Raw genomic sequence first — 26,777 nt, 5'->3', positions numbered from 1 at the left:
GAATCAGCAAAGCTGGTATCGTGGGAAGTCAATTGAATAAATTCATATGGAATAAGAAAGAAATTAGTCGGAACACTAAATTAGCTGTATACAAGACTGTGTTCAAACCAATTTTAACTTATGGATCTGAGAGCTGGGTCAGAAGTAAAACACTTGACTAAAGACTAGAGACCCCAGATATGAGAGTCCTGAGAAAGATTAGAGGCGTGAACAGATGGCATCAATGGCAATATCATATTAAAAATGAGGATATTAGGAAAGAACTTGACATTGTCGGCATCCAGGAATGCGTTAGCAGAGCTAATCTCAGATGGTATGGTCACTTAAATAGAATGGGAGAGGAAAGATTAGCAAAACAAGTGTTCTCTGCCAGGTTGGCAGGAAAACGACCCAGAGGAAGACCAAGATATAGGTGGATTGATACAGTACAAAGTGCCTTAGACGATAGAAATATAAGATCTGATAATGTTGGAGTCTTGACAAGTACAGACTGATTTGGAGGAAAATTGTAGATAGGAAGTTAGTAATGATGTAATTTTTTCATGTAGTACTGTCATATCCTGTACACCCCTTGAGGGTACATGGCAGGAATTTGATGATGATAATATTTCTCAAATTTTTTATCTTATTATTATTATTTTTTCCCGTCTCCATTCTTTCCCATGCCTTCAGGAGTATGACCTTCACTATTCTCAGAATTAGACTCACTACCCTCTTCAGGATTAATTTTAATCTCACAAGTTGCCAGCTTATTAGAATTAAGCGATTTGTTTTCCTAATCCTATTAACAATTATTCTAGTCTTATAGGTCTTAAGCTTAGTCTGGGTTATAGTCATTCTGGACCTTTCCCAGTTTTGTTGCTTGGGTGTCTCATTTACTTCATCTCTTTTGATGTCTTGGATTTGTTCGACCTCCTCCTGAGAATTTATTTGAGCATCATCTGTATTACTAACTTTATGACTTAGGAGCATAATCTCTTTTTGAGCATAATCTAATCACATTTTGAATAATTCAGGGATAAATTTTCTTCATCCAGTCTTGAAAGACCCTTTAGTAAGATTTTTCTATGGGATATTAGATCCTTAGAGTGTACTAGTAATTTGGCCTGTAAACAATTTACTCCATCGCTTACTGCTGAAAGGACTGAATTTAATAATGCCCAAACTGACAGGACTGAAGTTAGAACCAGCTTAGTGAAGACTTTTATTCCTTCTAAATAATTCACTATTTCTTCACCCTTGCATAGAGAAAATTCATTTGTTTCAGTTATCTACTTGACGACTGGATTTGTACAGGACATTTCTGTGAGATCCTCAGAGAAGACATCAGGAAACAACTGGAATGCAGACTCAAAAAAAAAAAAAAAAAAAAAAAGTATTGATTAATCTATTTTCATCCACTGAATTTTCCAATTTTACTGCATCAACTACTAGGTCTTATTTTAGTCTTATCAAGTCTTTCTTCTTATCGTTATTGTTTCCTTTTCAAGAACCTTTTTCTGTTCTATCTTAGAGCATTCATTAGACCTGTAATGTGTGATCAGAGTGTTTTGGGTTATATTCTACCCAACAAAGATTCTTTCTTTTAAGGTTACATGGTGATCAGCACTCATATTTGTAATTTAGGGACACAAAAACACACGTGTTGAACAGATTATTTTATTAATTACTAACAAAATAAAACTTGACGTTTCGACCCCTGTATCGAGGTCATCATCAGAAGAATACAAGTGTATAAGGAACCAAGCTACATGCTCATGCCCTGTATACCGGTAAACTAAATCTACATAGTTAATTAATCCTTTTTCCTAGTCTGACCTCTAGTGATAAAAAAAAATAAAAAATAAAAATAATAAAAAAAATAATAATAAAAATAAATACAACTACAATAAACTGCTAAAGTCTTCAAGTATTAATATTCTTCTGGATAGTTCTGATTGTTATATGATTTCTTTCAGTTGTCGAATGTTACAAACACTTCACCAGGTTGTTTTCTTGTAGTGGATTTTTCTATGGCTAGTTTAGGTTGTTATACAGGTTGTAGATGGGTCCTCCACATTCTTGAAATGGTTAGGCCATTATTTTTGTTGAGATTTGGGTTGTGTTTGAGCATTTCACATGACTCTTTAATTTTTCTCTCAAACCAGGTTTTGGTGCGGTGTAAGGACTTGGTATTTTTCCAATCAATTCTGTGGTATGTTTGGAGTGCGTGGTCAGAAAGGCTGGGTTTTTCCAAAATGGAGGTATTTAATGTGTCGTTTGTGTCCGTCTTGTCTGATTGGGATAATTCGCCCTGTGTATGGTATGTTACATGTGCATTGTATTTTGTATACCCCTGGGTGGGCTAGGTGTGGAAGAGGATCTTTAGAACTGATTAGGTGTCTTAACTTACTTGGGGGTTTAAAGGTGGTTTTAATGTTGTATTTGCGTAGTGTTCTGTCTATTTTTTCAGAAATGCCTCTAACATAAGGAATGGCAATCGCATTCCTGAAATCTTTTTTGTTCTTACTGGAATCTTTACGGAGGATCTTGTGAATAGTTTTTTTACTGTATCCATTTTTTATAAATGTTTGGTTGATGATCTTGTATTCCTGGTTTAGAGCCTGTTCATTAGAACAAATAGTTAGAGCTCTGTGTTTAAGGGTACTTATGACACCTAGTTTTTGTGGCCAATACATACACAAAAATTCTTACCACTACCCAACACAAAAACTAGGTGACATAAGCACCCTTAAACACAGAGCTCTAACTATTTGTTCTAATGAACAGGCTCTAAACCAGGAATAAAGATCATCAACCAAACATTTATAAAAAATGGATACAGTAAAACAATTATTCACAAGATCCTCCATAAAGATACCAGTAAGAACAAAAAAGATTTCAGGAATGTGATTGCCATTCCTTATGTTAGAGGCATTTCTGAAAAAATAGACAGAACACTATGCAAATACAACATTAAAACCACCTTTAAACCCCCAAATAAGTTAAGACACCTACTCAGTTCTAAAGATCCTCTTCCACACCTAGCCCACCCAGGGGTATACAGAATACAATACACATGTAACATACCATACATAGGGGAAACAGGGCGAACTATCCCAATCAGACAAGACGAACACAAACGACACATTAAATACCTCCATTTTGGAAAAACCGGCCTTTCTGACCACGCACTCCAAACATACCACAGAATAGATTGGAAAAATAGCAAGTCCCTATAGTGCACCAAAACCTGGTTTGAGAGAAAATTTAAAGAGTCGTGAAATGCTCAAACACAACCCGAAATCTCAACAAAAATGATGGCCTAACCATTTCAAGGATGTGGAGGACCCATCTACAACTTGTATAACAACCTAAACTAGCCATAGAAAAATCCCACTACAAGAAAACAACCTGGTGAAGTGTTTGTAACATTCAACAACAACTGAAAGAAATCATATAACAGTCAGAACTATCGAGAAGAATATTAATACATGAGGACTTTAGCAGTTTATTGTAGTTGTATTTATTTATTTATTTATTATTTTTATCACTAGAGGTCAGGCTAGGGAAAAGGATTAATTAACTACGTAGATATAGTTTACCAGTATACAGGGCACGAGCATGTAGCTTGGTTCCTTATACACTTGTATTCTTCTGATGATGACCTCGATACAGGGGTCAAGACATCAAGTTTTATTTTGTTAGTAATTAATAAAATAATCTGTTCAACACGTGTGTTTTTGTGTCCCTAAATTTACAAATATGAGTGCCCAACAAAGAGTAATTGTGCTCTCCAAAAAGTTACAGGAAAACTGTCATTTCTTTAAGAAATGCAAGCCAAAAATTACCTGAACATTTGGATTCGAATTTTCATGGAATATAATCAACTCCTGAGAAATTTTCAAAGGGAAGCATGGAATTCTGAGTAGTACATTTATTTTCTTTGATGTGCAAATCTCAGTCTCAGAGATGCCTGGCAGTTTGACTGGATCATTCAAATTAACAATGTCATCAGGAACTAGTTTTTTAATTTCGTTGTTGAGTGATCAAGACATTACAGAGACGTGCTCCTGTATCCAACAGAATTTTACAAAGCACATTCTCAATCAGACCTTATATAACTGTTAAGGGCCTTTCATATGCTATTTCAGCATTACTAAGTTGACTACTTGAGTTGCAATTAAATCTACTAGTTTGATTATTTGAGAACTTACTATCTAATAAATATTTGAAACATACCTTATTTCCTTTCTTTCCTTATAATTAACCTTTTCCATCTACAACAATACTTAGGTATATGCCCTATTTTGTTTAGTTTTTGCATTTAGGCAGAACCCTTTCATTACTTCTATACTTGTTATACTAGACAATTTATCTGATGTATTACAAGAGTTATTTGCTTTGAGCTCCTCTACCATTTTGAAATGTCAGCCTTGTTAGTTTTGAAGTGCTATAAATTCTGTGAACATGAATCCACACCACAGATTTCTATGTGAAATAATTTTTCCCAGATTTCAGTCTTGCTGTCTAGAAACCACTGTGAAATTGTGTTAACCCACTTTCTTTATCCAGTCTGTTATTTAAATGTTAGTCATGGTAATGTAGGCTTACAGCAATATATATTTTTTATTTTGGCTGGTCAGGATAGTTCAGATTTGTATTTTTGATGATGCATTGACTTCAAAATCAATATGATTAAAGTTACAAAGAAAATATTCAAGGCTATAAAAAATATATAAAGAAATATATTTTGTTATATTAAATATTTATTCACAACGGATAAATTATAAGTTATACGTCCCTGAATTTCTTGAAATACTAGAAGGGGTCATATTCCCTATATAACTAAATTTTGATTTAGTGTTGACAGCATGGCTAGCCTTTTGAAATCCTGTGGATAGGCTTATGTGTTCATCACACATGTTGAATTGGATTTAAACGGTATTGATACGAACACAGATTGATAAGAAAATAACTATTTATTAACTTAAAAGCTAATATTTCACTGGTATTATATCCAGCATCTTCAGAGCACACAAAACAGTTTGTTACAAATGCGAGACAACCACAATTCGGTGAAACGGTGGGGCTAGTATAAGTAATTGCAACGTGCAGCACAAGACTAAAGTCCTAATATGGTGCCATCTAAGTTATGTATAAAAAAACATTAGTCCAAAGTTTTGAAAACAATATAGTAGTCCAAATAGTAGTCCTTGAAAGTTTTGAAAAATAGTAGTCCTTGAAAGTTTTGAATAAAATTAAAATAAATAAATATTAATTTAGTCTTAGGATGACTGCTTCACAAATCTTTAGTAGATTTATACAGCCATACTCGTTAAAGTTTGGAGTAAGGCTTCTGTTGATTCCAGGAACAACCTCTCTGACTTGTAGAAGCTTCTGTGCAGTACTTTTGTTTTTTTCCAATTGATCCTGTGTGCTGGGGTATCCAAAGCATGGTCTATCAGACCTGACTTGAAATAGTGAAAGTGCCAGATATATATTTTTTGTGTTCACTGAGGCAGATGTCCACAGTTCTTCCTGTCTGTCCATAGTAGCCTCGATGACAAGAACAGGGCACTTCATAGACTCCTGGATGTGATAAAGGACTGAATCTGCCCTTAGGTGAACGGATGACAGTTGCCAATTTCACATAAGGTTTAAATATGCTGTGCAGTTGGTGTTTGCTGAGCACCCTAGATATCTTTTCAGATGTGCCTTTAATGTACGGGATGGTGATAGTTTTACTGTAGTCTTCTGTGGTAGATAGTGGGGGGGGGGATTTCTGGGTAGCATTTAGTATTTTATCTATCTTATGGGGATTATAGCCATTGGTTAGGAAGGTGTGGCGCAGGTGAGAAAGTTCAGCAGTGAGAGCAATGTCATTGGAACAGATTGTTCTAGCTCTATGGATTAGTGTTTTTAAGAAACCATATTGTTGAAGGGTGATGGTGTGATTGTTTGTGTAAATATCTCCCTGTACGTGTGGGTTTTCTATAAACCGAAAATGATAAGAAACCTTCTGGAAGATGTGTGATTAGTGTGTCCAGGAAGGACAGGCAGTCATTGGCTTCTAGTTCCATTATAAAGTGAATTTTAGGGTGTTGGCTATTTAGATGCACTGAAAATGTATTCATTGTGTCTGGGCCATGTGGCAAAATAGCAAACACATCAACATAGAGTAGCCAGAGACTAGGTTTGAGAGTGACTGTGTTGATAGCTAGCTTTTCCAGATGTTCTATGTAGAAGTTGGCTAAGGGGGGGGGAATCCCATAGCTGTCCCATCTCATTGTTTGTATATTTTCCCTTTCCTTGTAAAATAACCTGCCTGTACTGTGAATTTAAATAGCTGAAATATATCAGGGAGAAATTGTGAATTTAGTAAGTTAAGTGTTTTAGTCAAAGGTACATTAGTAAATAGTGAGGTGATATAAAAACTCACCGCGCGGTTTTCTAAAATACTTTTTAGGTGTTTTTTTAACAAAAGAGGGAGAATTGTTTTTCCCTCTTTTGTTAAAAATTCTACCCCTAAAAAGTATTTTAGAAAACTGCACCTTAAATAGTTCAGACCTAATGGTGAGTATTGATATCACCTCACTATTTACTAATGTACCATTGACTGAAACACTTAACTTACTAAATTCACAATTTCCCCCTGATATATTTCAGCTATTTAAATTCACAGGACAGGCAGGTTATTTTACATGGAAAGGGAAAATATCCCCCCCCCCCCTTTTTTTTTTTCGTCCTTTAGCCAACTTCTACATAGAACATCTGGAAAAGCTAGCTATCAATACAGTCACTTTCAAACCTAGTCTCTGGCTACTCTATGTTGATGATGTGTTTGCTATTTGGCCACATGGCCCAGACACATTGAATACATTTTTAGGCACATCTGAAAAGATCTAGGGTGCTTAGCAAACACCAACTGAGCACCGTATTTAAACCTTATGTGAAATTGGCAACTGTCATCCGTTCACCTAAGGGCAGATCCAGTCCTTTATCACACCCAGGAGTCTATGAAGTGCTCATTGAGCCTACTATGGACAGACAGGAAGAACTGTGGACATCTGCCTCAGTGAACACAAATACCCCAGCACACAGGATCAATTAGAAAAAAACAAAAGTACTGCACAGAAGCCTTACTCCAAACCTTAACAAGTATGGTTGTATAAATCTACCAAAGATTTGGGAGGCAGTCATCCTAAGACTAAATTAATATTTATTTATTTTAATTTTATTTTTTTCAAAACTTTCAAGGACTGCTGTTTGGACTACTATATTTTTTTTCAAAACTTTGGACTAATGTTTTTTAATATATATAACTTAGATGGCACCATATTAGGACTTTAGTCTTGTGTTGCACGCTGCAATTACTCACTAGCCGCACTGTTACACCGAATTGTGGTTGTCTCGCATTTGTAACAAACTGTTTTGTGTGCTCTGAAGATGCTGGATATAATACCAGCGAAATATTAGCTTTTAAGTTAATAAATCGTTATTTTCTTTTCGATCTGTGTTCGCATCAGCATCGTTTAAATCCAATTCAACTTTTGAAATCCTCTTAGTATTTACTGCAATTTTCAGTACTGATGTAAATGACAGCCAACTTCTACATAGAACATCTGGAAAAGCTAGCTATCAATACAGTCACTTTCAAACCTAGTCTCTGGCTACTCTATGTTGATGATGTGTTTGCTATTTGGCCACATGGCCCAGACACATTGAATACATTTTTAGGCACATCTGAAAAGATCTAGGGTGCTTAGCAAACACCAACTGAGCACCGTATTTAAACCTTATGTGAAATTGGCAACTGTCATCCGTTCACCTAAGGGCAGATCCAGTCCTTTATCACATCCAGGAGTCTATGAAGTGCTCATTGAGCCTACTATGGACAGACAGGAAGAACTGTGGACATCTGCCTCAGTGAACACAAATACCCCAGCACACAGGATCAATTAGAAAAAACAAAAGTACTGCACAGAAGCCTTACTCCAAACCTTAACAAGTATGGTTGTATAAATCTACCAAAGATTTGGGAGGCAGTCATCCTAAGACTAAATTAATATTTATTTATTTTAATTTTATTTTTTTCAAAACTTTGGACTACTATTTTTCAAAACTTTCAAGGACTACTGTTTGGACTACTATATTTTTTTTCAAAACTTTGGACTAATGTTTTTTAATATATATAACTTAGATGGCACCATATTAGGACTTTAGTCTTGTGTTGCACGCTGCAATTACTCACTAGCCGCACTGTTACACCGAATTGTGGTTGTCTCGCATTTGTAACAAACTGTTTTGTGTGCTCTGAAGATGCTGGATATAATACCAGCGAAATATTAGCTTTTAAGTTAATAAATAGTTATTTTCTTTTCAATCTGTGTTCGCATCAGTATCGTTTAAATCCAATTCAACTTTTGAAATCCTCTTAGTATTTACTGCAATTTTCAGTACTGATGTAAATGACAAATCATTTTTAATATTGAAGAGTTCAAAAGTATTGCTTTTATCTTTCTCTCGCAAAGAACCTTGAGTAGTTACTCTGATAATTACATTGAATTAAAGAATTTTTCTGGTTAATTTCATCAAGTGGATATATTAGTATATCCGCAGTTGTAAACTGGATTAATACAACGAAAATAGCATTCAGCTACTAAATGTTCTGTGGTTTCATCCACTTGTCTTTTAAATATTTTTATTGTTCTTAATTGTCTTCTCTTTGTGTTGATTCCACTTATTCAGAAGCTCAGTCTTATCTCCTAAATCCTTTAGGTCATAGTATGGAGATTGAAGAAGTTGTCTGATCAGTAGACATACATATATGATTTCTGTCAATAGAGAAGTTCATTCAGGATCATCATTTTTAATTCCAGGGGAGTAAGGCTTGAAGATATTTTGTAATCACTCTAGAAGTTAGATTAATTGAATAGTTCATGGAAGAACCTCAAACTTGTTCTGTCTAGAATATATATTGTTCCAAAGATTAGAAGTAGTATAGTAGACTCTAGTACAGTGGATTAGGACACATCGGGACTAGAACACTTTTCCCCAATTACACAAAATTTTATGAAAAAAGGAAATTATCACAAAAAGTTAATGTTTAAAAAATAGATAAACTTGCAGTATACCTTTTTGTTGACCATGTTTTTATTTAAAAAACTAAACGTACGTATGTGTCAGTATCCCTAAAGATCCCTAAAGAAGTTAATTATATGTAGGTATCTACCAAAGAAGCATATTTTCCCTAACAATTATTTTTGAGAAATTTATTGAGTGTACTCTGACATATTTCTTTCTAGACTGCAACTGAACACAATAGCACAGGTATGTAATTCAGATAAAGAACTTCATTCCCTTCTTGCATAAAGTGCAAGATCTAGAGGGATCAAACATTTTGCTGTTCCTTAACAACAGCCATCCTGAAATTGGTTTTACTGCCAAAGAAGGAAAATAAGTAGTTCTAGTTTCATACACAAAGACAGATACCATGCCACTTCACATCACTATCTTGTACAGAAACTTGTACTTTTCAAAACTTCAGCCTTTAGACCAGAGCAAATATTATCCTGAAGTTCAGCACTGATTCTAGATCAACCGACTCAACATATGTCCTTCAAACACAATAGTTACAAAACTCACTGACTAAACTCCTAAAAGAATCCCTTCCCCCCATTGAATTATACATACTACAACAGACTAAGCTCTGTCCTAAAAATAATACAAAATTAGAAGCGTCTAGACCCCTGAACAATGTTTCCACTTTCCTGAGACAAATCACAGACTGTCAGATCCTCTCATCTTTCCAAGTGTTTAGAGTACCCCCCCCCCCCCCCCATCAATGTTGAGCACATGTTGAGTTTTTTTTTTTTTTTTTTTTAAGTTTTATTGCACAAGACAATAATAAGAATATAATAATACATTTATATAGCTACTTTCTATCCACTGCCAACAGCCTCCCCCAAAGTCCTCCATTCAGTCTTATCCTGAGCTTTTGTATGCCACTGACTAGCCATCTCTTTAATCTAATCCACCCACCATCTCCTTGATCTTCCTGTAGCTCTCTTTCTATCTCTGGGATACTATTCAGATATCAACTTTATCCATTTTGCAGTGTTATTTTTTGCAATATGACTTGCCCATTGCCATTTTTATGGAATGTACTGGCTGCAAAATGGTAACCTTTGTGCTTATTTCTTTGGCTGTTGAAGATGTTAGTAGATTTTTTTGTTTTCAATTGTTTCAAGGATGTAGTGTACCAACCTTCTGCGATACATCTTCAAAATTTTCGATTCCTATGTCTGGTGAGACTGTATCAGAGATTTGGTATTAGCAGGAGGAAATTCAAGTTGAATGTTTTTCAAACAATCTAATTGAGGATGCACTGCACAGTTGTCCAGAAGCAGAAGAATTTTTCTTGAATTTCATTGCAATTCTGCATCCCAGCTTGTTAGTTGTTCCTGTAAAATAATAGAAGTCATCCATAATACAGAATTTGCAAACTGTCCTTTCTGAGCCCTTTAAAGCATCGAGGGTTGACACGTTTTCCGATAACCAACAGCTTCCATTTGTCACTTCCCATGTTACAGCAGCACAACATGGTAATGCAATGCATTGCTTTTTTTTAACTTGGCAGCACTGCTAGTTTATAGCTCAGGGAGCCATTTGGTGTGGCATGGCAAAACAGACCTGTTTCATCAGCACTAGACTTCTGCAGCAATTCATGTAGTTTAGTTGATTTCCGCCGTTAAGCGCTCGCAGTATCAGCACTGTCCTTCTCACCATGTGCCGTCTTAAATTTTATTTCATGTCTGGTTTTTCATCGCGCTAACCATCCATCTGTAGCTTTAAAGCTTACATGATCTAGCTTTCTAATTAACTCTTCTGATTTGGTTTTTAGCATTTAACATTCATGTCTTGTCCAGCTACAATAAAGAACCATTGATTGAGTGCCTCCTCAACATCTGGATTTTTGCCTTCCGCTTTCATTTTTGGGTTTTTACTTGTTTTCCATGATGCCCATTCTTCTCGCAATTTGTCCTGCTGGCCTAAGAAATGTGCTAATTGTAGATTTTGGAACACCATTTAACTCTGCCAGCTGATGACTGGTGTTGTTAGATGGTTGGCATTTTATTTTGTCAAGTAAGATGATTTTATCTGCTAACATTGGATCTTTCCTTGGCATCTTGACAGGCCTTATAAAAACAAAAACAGAAAATAATAAATAAATCGCTGAACTGTTTGTACACTTTATACTAAAAAATTAACACACACATGTTTTAATCAACAGTACGCTACCTAGCACTCACTGTAAGTAGAATTGTTATACTGTCAAAATACGCATGTCATCTCTACTTGTATCCTGGTGCTGATTGACAGCAACAGTCTGTATGCAACTCACTACATATGGCACTGTCCACAGCCACTATAACGATAAAGCAGCAAGGTGGCCCAAATAAGTGAAGCAACTTTGGGTTATATTCTCGATTTGTTTCTGTTGTTCAATATTTGTCCAAAATAAATGGCTGCTCCGATTTACCAATGACCCAATTCAGTAGTTCTTAACCTTTTAGTAGTCATGGCCTCTCCTAAGTATCCTAAAATATTTTTGCAGCAAGTTTGTAGTAACATAATAATAATTCAACTTTAAAAAAAAAAAAAATAGTGGTTTTACTTACTGATTGTAATGGCAAAAAATCAGAAAACAGAAATCACCTTTACTTAAATGTATTTTAATGAGACCCCTGTTGTTGAACACTCTCTACTAATTTGTCTATTCTTGCCTCAGTTGTGTTACTCAATGCTATTTGCATGCAGGAGTCCATTTGGAGTAAATTTCATTGTTTTGTTTTAATATTTACCATTGTGGAAAGTCCCTTTCACACAAATGTGTAGAAACAAAAGGCAACAAATTTTTGAATGGCAATGGTAAAACAGGTGTGGATATTCCCTTCGGCTTTGTATCCAAAATTGGAGACCAAACTTTCCTTCTTTACGAAGCTTTTACTAATGATTTATTTCTATCAGTTATTGCATTCATGGAGGACTTATGATTTTTCAGTTCATCCTTTTTTCTTATAAAAAACTCTACTGACTTATCTTTATATTGCTGATGCTTTGTTTCTAAATGCCTTCTTAATTTATTTGGTTTCAGACATTTATTTTGAGAGGTTTGTGGTTTTTGAATTTCATCCATTTCTACACTAATAAATCCAGATTTTATATAACTAGTATCATATTTCCTTTATTTGTTTTTACTTATTTTTTTACATTTATGACTGGCATTATTTTCTGGTTCACATGCGTTTATATTATCCATGGAATTATCGCTATCACTGCTTTCACATGTTCTTTTTGAACTACCAGGTATATTTAGGAAATCAAATAATGTTCTTTGTTTGCTCATTTTATAAGGGGTAGATTTTAAGAAATAACAAATCAGTATTACAGCACTGAAAGTTTACAAAGAATACTCACTCAAGTAGCACTTAACAACGTTAAGTTCTATGCATTCGTAGTAGCGTTGTTTAAAACTTTAGATAATCACTTCTATCACATGTCCAGTAGACGGATTTCACGATTGGCAGTGTTGCCGGTAGCCAAAAGTCGACTTTGGTGCCACCACAAAAGAACTACTGCATTAAACTGCATAATTCAGATTACTAATACAAAACGATATTGAAACAAAGTAAAATAAAGAGCAAAAAATAATTATTTTAAGAGATTTCAAACTTTTAAAAACTAGAAATTTTCTATACATTTTTTGTGGTCCTCCAGTTAATAATCACTGCTCCAATTAACTGGAATCCACTGTATATTTCTTTATTGAATGTTCACAGCTTTTTGTTTTGCTGAGATCCATTTTAGTCAATAAAATTTATCTTGCCTTGTAAATGCTCTCACTGAACTGAGGACTGTTATATTTGATTTCCTTGATTATTAACCATTATTGTCTCTTCTTAAATTCATAAAACAAGACAGCAGATGAAAACTACAGATTGCAAAGCAGGCAATTCCATGAACTTTTAGGTAGGGATGTCTGATATGAAGAAAATGCACATTCCTATATACGAAAGCATCATGCAAGATGTAGTTAGATAGCTGAAGTGAGCACAGTCATGGAGAATGCCAGTTGGAGTTCAGTTGAGAATAGTAGACTAGGTTTTGATTTGTATGAATGTAGTAATCGTTGATGAAATGAATGAATAAATGAAATTTTGTTTTTTTGGAGATTTTTTAGTATTTTTGTTATTTTGGCCTTTTTTGTGTATTTTTGTTATTTTTTGTATTACATACTTGTGTATATATTTATGTATATACTTATACCTCCAAATTTCTTTGTAGGTATAAGTTTGTCAGGTGATTGATTTGGAAGGCTTAAGATTGATTACTGTTAGATTTGGGCCTGTATATTATGTAGTGGCTAGCCTACAGAAATCACTTTACTACTATACCCTCATTAACAGTGTTGAGAATGCCTAGCAGGCAGTCACCAGAAAGTCATGTGAGAAGAAAGGGTAGAAGACGTTTACTCTGTAGACAAAATGTGGCAGGAGCTATTTCACACTTGCAATAAGCAGAATGGTGGTGGTACTTCACCAGTTGTCTACTACCCTACAGGTCTGGTTTTCTTCAATTAGGGAAGATATGCTTATAAGGCAGCAATACCCACCTTACCAGAGCTCCTGTTTTTGGAAACAGGAAATTTCACAAAGAGGTGGGGTTGACTTCACCAGGAGAGACTAAATATTGCACATCCCCAGTTCATTAATGGCTCAGTTAAGGGAATTTAATTTTATTATATATTTGTATAGATTAAATAAATATAGTATAATCAAAATTCTTGTCATCTGGATAGTGTTTATTTGATTGAGTGATGGCTCAATGTTTTTATTAAAGATCCACGTAAACATTATCAGGATCATAGAGATTTAAATGTAATTATAAATATGCTAATTCTAAAACTTGTATTCAGTTAATAATTTCTTTAATAAGTTATGGATTTTAGATCTTTTCATTTATATTTCTTTATTATTATTATTTTTTTTTTTTTCAACTATCTCTTACAGGTTACAGAGATGACTTCTGGAAGAGACAATCAGAGCATGGTTTCAGAACTGAAGTTTTATATTACAAATGTATTTGCTTCTGGGATGTTTGATTCTTGCAAAAATGTGAGATTGGCATTTGGAAATAAACGAGCGATTACTGCATTGTGTGGTGAATGGGGATCTGATTGCACTCCTCGTCATTGGTTAAGTTATATAGGAACGCATGGTACATCACCATTTCAAATTAATTTTATTTATACTGATAAGAATGTTGTTATAAATAACATCACAGTTTACTATCCAATGAATAATACCATAACACCATGCTCCCAGTCTCCAGGATTAGGATTTGGACCATGTTCATGTGTTGACTGTCCTTGCATACCACCATCTCTTCCACCACCATCAAAACACTGGACTATTGCTGGATTACCTGGAATGTGGATAGTGATGACTGCAGTTTATCTCTTTCTTTTTGTGATCACAGTAACGGGTTTTGTATTATATGCAATTTTCAGAAGAAATGGTAAGTGATACCAAACTTTTGATCACTTTTTCCTTTTTTTTTTCCTTATAGAATATGAAATTAAATGTCCTTCACAAGAAATTAAAAAAATGAAAGAGCTGTTCTAGAACTGTTCCATTATGATTATTATTATAATTATCATTATTTTATCATAATTCCTGATATAGTACAAGATACTATGACAGTACTATTTCATAATTCCTGATCAAGAAAGATGCTATGATAGTACTATATAGTTCACATGATTTTTTTTTTCACTAAATAGCTTAAGGAAATTACAACATATACTAGGATATACATTAAAATAAATTTTAATACACTTCCAATATTTCGGCAACGTTGCCATTTTCACAGGAACTTAAAAACAAGACACGTGCACGCAAACACAACAAACAGTAAATGAGGACGAAGCAGGAAGCTATTCTTTCTCCTAAAAGTCCTGATGGTGCCCCTTAGCGGGCAATGCTGGTATTCTTGGGCAATTGGGCTGAGGGGTCTTCTGATGTAGGTTTCCCAAATTTGGGGCAGTCTCATGTAACCAAATTTGTTGAGATTTGGATTGTTTCTTAGGGCTGAGGCTGATTCCATGAAAAGCTTTTCATATTTGAATTTACTATGGTGTATTATCGTGGCTTTCTTCCACCATATTCTATGGCAGGTATCCAGTGCATGGTCTGCAAGACCAGAGCGGCTGTATTGGTGAAACCAGATGTAGTCCCAGGCAGATACATTCACCAACAATCCCCCCTCCCCCCTTCACAACAATATGGAGTCATTAAGACACTACACAACAGGGCTAAAATTATCTGTTCAAATGACAATGCTCTAACCACAGAGCTAAACCACATTCTCAACACTTTCTCAGCCAATGGCTAACCCCCCCCCCCAAAAAAAAAATCCAAAAAATATTGAAACCAATAACCCCCCCCACCACCACCACCACCCCACACACAACAAGGATTACTCTAAATCCATCACCATACCCTATGTCTGAGGCACCTCGGAAAAAATTACAAAAATCCTAAAAAAATATGACTTAACGTCTTGTTACAGTCCATATAAAAAAATTGGCATCCCTTATCCGCTCTACTAAAGAACAACCTCCCCCCCCCCCAGACCTGTCTGGTGTATACCAGGTCCCTTGCAGCTGTAAGCTGTCCTACTTTGGTCAAACAGGCAGGACAGCTAATACCAGAATTTCAAAACACAAGGACTACATCCAGTTTCACCAATACAGCTACTCTGGTCTTGAAGACCATGTGCTGGACACCCGCCATAGAATACGGTGGAAGAAAGCCACGATAATACACCGTAGTAAATTCAAATATGAAAGACTTTTCATGGAATCAGCCTCAGCCCTAAGAGACAATCCAAACCTCAACAAATTTGGTTGCATGAGACTGCCCAAACTTGGGAAACCTATATCAGAAGACCTTCAGGTGGCTCCTCCTTCCTATTGTACTTAACATCTCTAGTACAGCCTCAGAGGTTATCATTCTACTACTGTCACTAACCAGTATCATCCTTCCATAATCACCCTTATCACTCCTTCTACTGGCCATGTATTGAAAAAACTCCTTTGGATTTCTTTTGGCCTCATTAGCTAACTGCAGCTCATACTGCACTTCTGCTACCCTTAGAAAGCAAGTCACTTTTCTTGCTTGGTCTTTGTATTCCTCATGGAACTGATTGCCATTCATCTTGTGCCACATCCACAATGCCTTTTTCTTCCAGATTGCATTCTTTACCTCCTCTGTCATTCATTTCACACCAATTTATTTAATCTCCTGATCCTTGTCACCAATTGTCTTGAGGGAATATTCCAGAAAGCTAATAGCAGCTTTAACTTACTTTTTTTAACACGAGTCTTAGATTGGTCTAAAGTTCTGCCCTGACCACACACACACTTTGTAGGTTTTGAGGACCAGGACTGGATTGACAACAGCAGCATTCTCTTGGATGGACAGCATGGTTTTGCTAAAGGAATATTGTGTTTTAGCAGTTTACTTACTTATTATAACGAGATGACAAATGCATTGGAGAAGGGAGATGCATACACAGTGGTGTATTTAGATTTTGCAAAAGCCTTTGATTGATTACCACATAAGAACTGGCAATTAAATTTGATCAGATGCAGTTGGATAGTAGATTAGAATGTTGGATTGGAGAGCGTTTGTCTGATTGGTACCAGCAAGTTGTTTTATGGGAGATCAATATCCCAGAAGAGGAAAGTTATTAGTAGTGATTTTAGAGCTGTTGTTGTTTACTTTAGATCTAAATGATATTGGTAAAGGTTTAAATTGTGATATACAGTTATTTAACACATTCGCATCAGGGTGATGGTAGCTTGCTCACTGTGAACCTAACCATCTGGTGAAGTGAGCAAAATTACCAAGAATTTTATTTCTGTGTTGTTGGATGTGCCGCTTTTCATGACAGTTTCTTCGATTGTAACTAATCCTGCATTGTGGGGGGAGGAAGGATATGTGAAAAGGAATATTCTTTTCAGAATATGTTAAAAAGCAATAATTATATTTGATTATTAGTTACTATACTTGATTTACTAAAAGATGTAAAGAATAGCAGGTATAAGTAAGAGGAAGAAAAGGCATGAATAAAAATACTTTCAGTGATCTCGCATTTTATAGAGATAATTACTAGTCTCCATGTCATTGTTACAAAAATGCCAATACTTCAGCACTTGCAGAAACCTCTGCCTGCACATTGCATTCTTTATTCTCTAGTTTGTATACATGGAATTTTTCGACCAGTACAAACTTATTTTTGGAAAATGTATTATCCCAATAAGCAATAGTATTCCAAAAAATTTCTTTATATTTTTTTTTGGATATGGGTATCCATTTCTTAGAATTCTCTTGTCTATCTGGTGTTTCATAATCCTGAGTTGTAGAGAAGCAACTGATCTGCATATCTGTTAGTTTCCTTAGTATAAATTCCATTAGGTCATCAGTTAGAAACTCAGAGTATACTGCAGATGGAGTTTCTGCATCAAGTGGTAAAAGTAGCTCATCTTCTCTCCTGAACCTGTACTGCCACATTACTTACCAGATTCAATTTGTTTGAAACTGAAAATTCAAAAACCTTACTTTGTGAAAATTCTTCTTCATCAGATGAGGAACTGTTCTGTAAATACAATACCTAATTAAAATCATCATCCGAATTATTCACTACATCTTTGAAAATTTGGATTTTCCCACATGTGGATTTCCCACATATATTTCTAGTTTGTTGGCTTTCATAAGATACATTCTTTTTATAGAATACAGAAGGATTCATTTTCAGCTAGGAATAGATAAATTTTTACTCTCTAAGTGTATACTGTCTGAAGACTTGGAAAGCAGCTGTTCTTATATAATGAACAACATGCCCTTCCCAACAGCCACTATACTGCAGACACCAGAAAAACAAGTAGTTTTATCGAATCACTGAATAAGGTATAGAGACAATGCAGTCTGTGTAATATATCTGACAACAAACAGTGCAATTAGAGACAACTGGGATAAAAATGGCACTGCCTAATGAATCGCGTCCCCTCCCACAGAAACTATGCTGCATAGACTCGAGCAAAACCATTTGTTGTACTGTGAAACACAGTATCTAACTAAAAACAGTTGTCCTAACATTTGTCCCAATTTTCAATTACATGAGAGGTGTTTGTTTGATTGAATTTTAAATTTTCGATGTCATTAAGACAGATCACAAATACTGACTTCAAATAAAATTCTACCGAAAGACTTGCAACTAACATGCTTTTAATCAATTTAGTAAATTGTAAGATTTTGAAAGATGGGATTCAGAGTATAAGACTGGTGCAGGATGTCTTATAGGAGGTAGAGAGATGAATGATATGGGGTGATGGGGGATAGGGACTTGACATCTAGGATATTTTGCTAAACTTGTGAGGGCAGTGCAACTGATTATAGCAATGGTGCATAGGACACTGACATATAGAAGTAAGGATGTTATGATTCCATTATATAAAACTTTGATCAGACCATATGATATGGATTACTGTGCACAGATTTTGGTTACCTGGTTTAAAACATGAAGGGATGTTGTAAAATACTCATTGCATGATGATTACATGAGGTTATTTCTGGTCTCTGGAATATTAAGTATGAGGACAGATTGAGGGAATGCAAATTGCATAGAAGAGAAATATGACTGAAATATATGTTGGTGAGGTGTAATCTCATCCAGATTAATTAATGGGGATGAGATTTTTCATAGAATGGATAAAGGTGGCAGTGGTGGTGGTGGTGGGGAAACAAGAGGTCATCTCTGGTAGCTGAATAAAAAGGATGTTTGCAAGGCAATGAGGAGAATTTTTTTTTTTTTTTTCTTTTATTTTTTGTCCTTGCAACAACTCCTGGTTTTTCTCCATTTTTCGACCGATCCATGATTTTAATTTTTTCTTTGAAAGAAATGAATTTTCTTTTCAATATTGTATAATAAATTTAGTTTAATCCTTTATCCAAGTGTGAGCAAACACAGTTTGCACCTGAAAGTATCTTTAGGACTGGGGTAAGGTAGTACAACACTGGGAAACTCGTTGCAAAGGTGGAGCAAGCTGACAGCATTCCTATCTCAGTATCTCCCGTAATGCAAAACACATCTCCTTGCAGATATGTATAATGTTATGCATTAAGGGAAGGGCCAGACTAGTTTCGACCTTTATTGAGGTCTCTTCAGTGGGAGCCAGGCCCAAGTGGAGATACCAGGCAGAAGCATTAGCAAGGTCATCTCTACCTATAGGAGATGTCAGCTTGTTCCACCTTTGCAACGAGTTTCCCGGTGTTGTACTACCTTACCACAGTCCTGAAGATACTTTCAGGTGCAAACTGTGTTTGCTCACGCTTGGATAAAGGATTAAACTAAATTTATTATAGTCTAAACAAATGAAAAATAAACTTTCAACATTTTTCAATATTCGTTTTTTCCTTTCATTGCGGTTTGTGGCTATTACTGTAAAAATAAATTTTTTACATAAAAAAAAGCATTACATATTAATTATATATGTTCACTCACCAGAAAATAAAGTATTCAGCTTGCGATTAACACACATCATTTTTAATGCACTTTCCTGGCAGAAAACAAAGACAATTTTCAACAATAAACACTTTATATGGTAAACAATTGATGTACATGCTTGCTAAAGGGTATTTCCAATAATAGAAATTCGCTACTTATAACTATATGTGTGATACAGGTACACACAAAAGATAAAGGGTTACTACAATTTTTAGACCGTGTTTTTATCGAAACTGTTGTATAAGTACCGCGTTTGATGCAAGACATCCTTGCATCATACTTTTCAGCATGGTTTTAAACATGTCTAGAAAGTCTCTTCAATGATCTTACATTAAAAATAGGCACATCCTCGACTTCAAGTTTGACTCGCTTCAAAAAAACCAAGTTCAACCTGCAACAAACAGATGAGTTGTATCAGCATATCTGGATGGTATCTTCATGCAAAACTTCAGTACTTCCCAGAGGACATAATTTTTTGCTATGGTGCATAAAAAATTTCATATCTAGATTTCTTGCATAACATTTAGAGGAACTTGCCCATCCTTTCAAGTGATTATGCTAATATACTTCTTCTAAAAGTCTCCTAAGCACCAAACTTCCTTTCCTAAACTTATATGCATCTGAAATCAAGGTCTTAAAATCTTTGAGAAGTAACAACCAAGTTCACCATTACTAAAGCAAAAAAAAAAAAAAGCTGCAGTAATCATGAACTCTACTGAGTACAAATATAAAAAATTCCTTTCTATTGCAAGATCAAACCACTTACTAGGAGATTATCACAAGCTGAGATGAAAACACCAAAAAACTAAAGACCCATTTTGGAAGAACCCCAAGTTTCCATCATCAAGTTTTTTAAGTACGAACTTGGGATGTACTGGATCTTATAATATTACTACATGGACAGTTACATCATTACTAACTTCATATCAATAATTTTCCTCCAAATCAGCCTGTTTCTGTCAGCATTCCAATATTTTCAGATCTTATATTTCTGCCATCTAATTCACCTACATTTTGAACTTCCTCTGGGTCTTTTTCCTGCCATACTTGCAAAGAACTATTGTTTAGCTAATCTTTCCTGTCTCATTCTGGTTAACTGGCCATAGCACCTGAGATTAGCTCTGCTAACACATTCCTGAATGCTAACAATGTCAAGGTCTTTCTTAATATCCTCATTTTTAAAATGCTACTGCTACTGATGCCATCTATTCAGTCTCATAATTTTTCTCAGGTCTCTCATAGCTGTGGTCTCCATTCTTTGATCAAGAATTTTATTGCAGGTTTGAACACTGTCTTGTATACGGCTAGTTTAGTGATTTGGCTATTCTCTCTTATTCCATATAAAATTATTCATTCATTTGACTTCCTACCATACCAGCTTTGTTAATTTCTTTTTTTTTATGTTAAGCCCATACACTAAAGTTGGTTAATCAACCTATAGTATGTTAGTACTGTGTATAGATAGTGGCTTGGGAAAGGAGAAACTTGTTTACATATAATTTAAAGGCTGTGTATTGTATTCCTTGGAAACACACAAGGGAGAAGACTGTTTCACAATACAGCAGTAGCAGAGATACTGTATTTCCAAATTTAATTTGCCATCTTCACCAAAAATTGTGCTTAAATAGCTGAAATGTTTTGTTCTATAGGTTCTCCATTCAGGATGCAGTTGATGTTTTCAATGTTTCTACCTGTTTTTCATTGTCTTTTTCTTTTTAATGCTGATTTTCATACTAAATTAATTACAGCAGTTATTCAATTTGGTTATGGATTCCTGCAGGCTTGTCTTGGATTTATTTACGAGTATAACATCATCTACATGAAGTAAAGATCTGAGATTAACATCTCCAATTTTGATATCAATTTTAATACCGCTTTCCTTCATACAGTGATCGATATAGATGAATAACTGTGGAGATAATGTATATTCTTATTGCACACCTGACTTAACATCAAACCATCTTTCTGTACCTCCTCCAATTCTAACTACTGATTTACAACTCAAATAGAGACTATGTATTGCTTGATATAATGTCACATTTACACCATACAACTGTAGCATTTGAAGAGCTTTCCACTTGGCGTCTTGTCATAAGCCTTTTCGAGATCTCATCATCATCATTGATTTCCTGATATGTACCTGATATAGGGGTGTTCAGGTTACTGTGACAGCACTACATGATTAAATTCATATTATTATTAATCTCCGATCAACAATTTTCCTCCAAATCAATTTATTACTTGTGAGCACTGAAATACTGTCATATCTAATCCTTTCTTTTAATGTTGCAGTGATTAGCATCATTTTAGAAATTATGGACTTTACAACAGTGCTATAAATAACTATTTTAATTTCCCAACGTTTCGATCTTCAAAAAAAGTGGCATCAAGCCTGATATTAGCATTGGACATTTTAAACTTAGCTTTCTGCAGATGATGCTGTACTCCTAAACACATCTAGGGCAAGTCTCCAGGATTCACTAACTAAATTGATTAACAGCTATAACAAATTTGGCGTGAAAATCAGCAATAAAAAGACTAAAACTATCCAAATAGGCAGGAGCACAGAAAACTTCAGCTGCATTCTGAATGGAGATCTTATAAAACAAGTGAAATATTTCAGCTATTTAGGCATAGTTTTTAGTGAAGATGGCAGGTTAAATCTGGACATAGCAAACAGAACAAGCAAAACTGGTATGGTGGGTAGTCAGCTGAATAAATTTATATGTTTATAATAGAGAAATTAGTTAAAACACTAAACTAGCAGGATACAAGACCACATTTAAACCAGTTTTAAGTTATGGATCTCAGAGTTGGGTTAGAAAAAAAACACTTGATCAAAGACCACCAGAGACCACAGATATGAGGGTTCTGAGAAAAGTTAAGGCAGTGAATCGATAGCAACAATAACAGAATCATATTAAAAATAAAGATATTAGAAAGGAACTTGAATTAGCATTCAAAAATATGTCAGCAGAGCTAATCTAAGGTGGTATAGCCACTTAAATAGAATGGGTGAAGAAAAGTTAGCAAAACAGGTGTTTGATGCAAAGATGGCAGGAAAGATACCCTGAGGAAGACCAAGGTCTAGGTGGATTGATTCAGTCAGAAGTGGCTTAGAAGCACGAATGTTAGATATGAGAGTCATTTTAGAAATTATGGACTTTACAACCATGTTATAAATAACGCTTTTAATTTCCCGACATTTCAGTCTTCATATTAAGATCATCATCTGGTGCATATACAAATATACAGGACAAACTGAGTTACATTATATACAGAAAGCTAGAGAAACAATGATTTGATCACAGGTTATTCCACTGGCATGACATCTAGTGAAAAAAAAAAATTACAAATTAATTATTTAGAAACTGCATCAAGCTAAATTCTATTTATGATAACATGAACAAACATATTTTTTCCTATAGATAGTTTTCTTTCAGTAACAATGATGTCCTATTTTTTAGCATTACACTTGTTATTTTTGATTTGGGATCCTGGATTTTCTACAGTCCTATTTATAGTTACTCTTAGAGAGGAAGATTCTGTTGGTCAAATATGTGCCTTCCATATGTTTGGGATTTTTAGACCATCATTATTGTTCAGATTGGGGTGGTTGATAATAATCTCACAGGCTTCCTTAAATTTGCATTTATACCATGTTTTGGTATGATGTAAACAACTAGTGCTTTTCCAGTCAATTCTATGTAAGGTGTTCAAGGCATGATCAGAAAGGCCAGCTTCACCAAAGTTATTGTATTTAATGTGTTGTTTATGTTCTTTTTGTCTGATAGGAATTGTGCGTCCTGTTTCCCCTAAATATGGTATGTTACAAGTGCAATAAATACGGTATACTCCAGGGTGGGCTAGCAGAGGGAGTGGGTCATTGGATGAGTTTAGTACATACATACATACATCTTCAAGGCCCACTCTTCCTAATTGGGTTGTGGGGGCAACAGCTGCAAGAGGAACTTCCAATGGTCACGATCCTCTGCCACCAAGCGGCTCAGGTGTTCTGGTGGGATTCCCAAACGTGTCCACGCAAGGTTTTGGATATAATTTATCCAGTGAGTCCTTGGCCTTCCACATGGCCTCCCACCCTCTGGCTTGGCAAAGAGGGCCTGCTGAGGGAGCCTCTCTTGTGGCATTCTGACCAGGTGCTCGTACCAACATAACTGTGATCTTTCAACACGGAGAAGCAGCGGTTGAGTATTGAGGGTTTCCCGAATTGCAGTGCTTCTGACTCTGTCGAGTTTTGTCAGCCCCGCAGCCCCTCGAAGGAACCTTATTTCAGCCGCTTGGATTCGTGTCCGCATTCTTTCGGTCATTACCCAACTCTCATGACCATAGGTGAGGATGGGGACATAGACTGTATTGAAGACAGCCAGCTTTGCCTTCTGGCTTAACTCCCGCTTCAATACTACCGAACGGCCAAGCTCCCGCAATATCGAGCTTGCTAAACCAATTCGAGTATCTAGCTCTACGTCCCATTTTTCATCATTCGTGAATATGGACCCAAGGTATTTAAACTTCTCCACCTGGCTCATTGGGACTCCACTTACATTTAGAGTGCACTGGGATGGTTGTCTTGAGACCACAAATGTTTCAGTTTTGGCCACACTGTTCTTCATTGGATGAGTTTAGTAAGCTTTTTAATTTTGCAGGCGTTTTAAAGGTGGCTTTGAGGTTGTATTTTTGTAGTATTCTGTTTATTTTATCTGATGTCCCGTTAATGTAAGGAATGGTTATATTTTATTGTAGTCTGGTTTATCTTTTGTTTTTTATTGAGGTCTTGTAGAGAATTTTGTTAATAGTGTTTTGGCTGTAACCATTTTTTAGAAAAGAAAAGTATTGCTGATAACTTTAAATTCATCTTTCAGTGCATGTTCACTGGAGCAGATCTTCAAAGCCCTGTTTTTTAGAGTATTAATGACGCCTAGTTTTCGTATTGGGTGGTGGTAGGAGTTTATGTGTATATATTGGCCAACATGTGTCGATTTCCAGTAAACAGTGATGGAAAGATTGCCAGAAGGAAGATGTGTGACAAAGTGTATCTAAAAACGGAAGTGTGTTCAGTTTTTCAATCTCAGTTGTGAACTGTATGCGTTTGTGTTGTTTCCTTAGCCACCTAAAGATGTTTAGGAGGCTAAGGAAGGTGTCTAGTGTCTGGCGGCCATGGAACCAGATCGAGAAAACATTGTCAACGTATCTAAACCAGACTTTGGGTTTTAAAGGAGAGGAATCTAAAGCATGGTGCTCAAAATGTTCCATATAGAAGTTAGCGGGGAGATAATGGCGAGCCCATGGCTGTGCCTTCTTTTTGTAGGTAGAAAGCGTTTTGCCATACATTATTGCACCTGTAACATACCACATATAGGGGAAACAGGACGAACAATTCCTATCAGACAAAAAGAACATAAACGACACATTAAATACAATAACTTTGGTGAAGCTGGCCTTTCTGATCATGCCCCGAACACCTTACATAGAATTGACTGGAAAAGCACTAGTTGTTTACATCATACCAAAACATGATATGAATGCAAATTTAAGGAAGCCTGTGAGATTATTATCAACCACCCCAATCTGAACAATAATGATGGTCTAAATATCAAAACATATGGAGGGCACATATTCGACCCACAGAATCTTCCTCTCTAAAAGTAACTATAAACAGGACTAGAAAATCCAGGATCCTAAATCAAAAATAACAATTGTAATGCTAAAAAATAGGACATCATTGTTACTGAAAGAAAACTATCTATAGGAAAGAAATGTTTGTTCATGTCATCATAAATAGAATTTAGCTTGATGTAGTTTCTAAATAATTAATTAATTTGTAAATTTTTTTTTTTTTTCATTAGATGTCATGCCAGTAGAATAACCTGTGATCAAATCATTGTTTCTCTAGCTTTCTGTATATAATGTAACTCAGCTTGTCCTGTATATTTGTATATGCACCAGATGATGATCTTAATATGAAGATCGAAATGTTGGGAAATTAAAAGAGTTATTTATAACACGGTTGTAAAGTCCATAATTTCTAAAATGCTGTCATATCTAACATTCGTGCTTCTAAGCCAGTTCTGACTGAATCAATCCATCTAGACAATGGTCTTCCTCTGGGTCTCTTTCCTGCCATCTTTGCATCAAACACTGTTTTGCTAACTTTTCTTCATCCATTCTATTTAAGTGGCCATACCACTTAGATTAGCTCTGCTGACATATTCTTGAATGCTAATTCAAGTTCCTTTCTAATATCTTTATTTTTAATATAATTCTGTTATTGATGCCATTAATTCACTGCCCTAATGTTTCTCAGAACCCTCATATCTGTGGTCTTTGGTGGTCTTTGATCAGGTGCTTTTTTTCTAACCCAACTCTCAGATCCATAACTTAAAACTGGTTTAAATGTGGTCTTGTATCCTGCTAGTTTGGTGTTTTGGCTAATTTCTCTATTATAGCATAAATTTATTCAGCTGACTACCCACCATACCAGTTTTGCTTGTTCTGTTTGCTATGTCCAGATTTTTACCTGCCGTCTTCACTAAAAACTATGCCTAAATAGCTGAAGTTTTCTGTGCTCCTGCCTATTTGGGTAGTTTTAGTCTTTTTATTACTGATTTTCATGCCAAATTTGTTATAGCTGTTAATCAATTTAGTTAGTTAACCTCCCAACCGGCTGGTGTGGATGATATAGTCAGTTCTCCCTAGCTTTTTTCATGGATTAAAACTTCGTCGGCATTCTACCTTTTATCATGTCATTACCTTCCTCCCCCGTTAATCTCGTTACGGCTATTCTATTGCCATTAGTGGATTAACTGTTGCTGAGTGACCTTTGTGTCCCCCTGTCTTTACGTCTTTTGTGTTGCTTAGAATTTCATTTACTGTCCTAAATTATTTGACCTTTCTTGCCTCTAAAATGATTTATTGTCTCTCTTCCCAAAAATTGAAACGAATTTCATATATGCGAAAAAAATCAATTCTGAAATGGCCACTGATCAGCTTTTGCAGTGAATCTATTTAGTGATAGTAAATTTTGTGTATTTTGTTCTACAAATCAGTGCACCGGAAGAGTTGCACTGATTGTTCTTTCACTTTACGTATAAAAATTGAATAATTTTTTTTTGAATTTCAGAATTTTCAAATGTTTGCTTTGAAAA

At 35.3% G+C, this 26,777-nt stretch overlaps 1 protein-coding gene across 1 annotated transcript in view; it reads left to right on the top strand.

Moving 5' to 3' along the window:
• LOC150099417 (NPC intracellular cholesterol transporter 1-like) overlaps positions 1 to 26,777 on the top strand; it is a 477,548-nt gene that overhangs the window by 36,691 nt on the left and 414,080 nt on the right. Inside the window, exon 4 of the mRNA XM_090404409.1 lies at positions 14,055 to 14,562. Coding sequence (XP_090260535.1) covers positions 14,055 to 14,562 — 508 coding nt within the window. The remainder of the gene's footprint in view (positions 1 to 14,054; positions 14,563 to 26,777) is intronic.

This window comes from Typopeltis vanoorti, chromosome 14 (assembly GCF_054136105.1).
Source record: "Typopeltis vanoorti isolate ZY-2024b chromosome 14, IOZ_Tvanoo_1.0, whole genome shotgun sequence".
Taxonomy (NCBI): Eukaryota; Metazoa; Arthropoda; class Arachnida; order Uropygi; family Thelyphonidae; genus Typopeltis; species Typopeltis vanoorti.
Note: the sequence above shows the minus strand (reverse complement) of the source record. Positions and strands in the feature narration are given on the sequence as shown.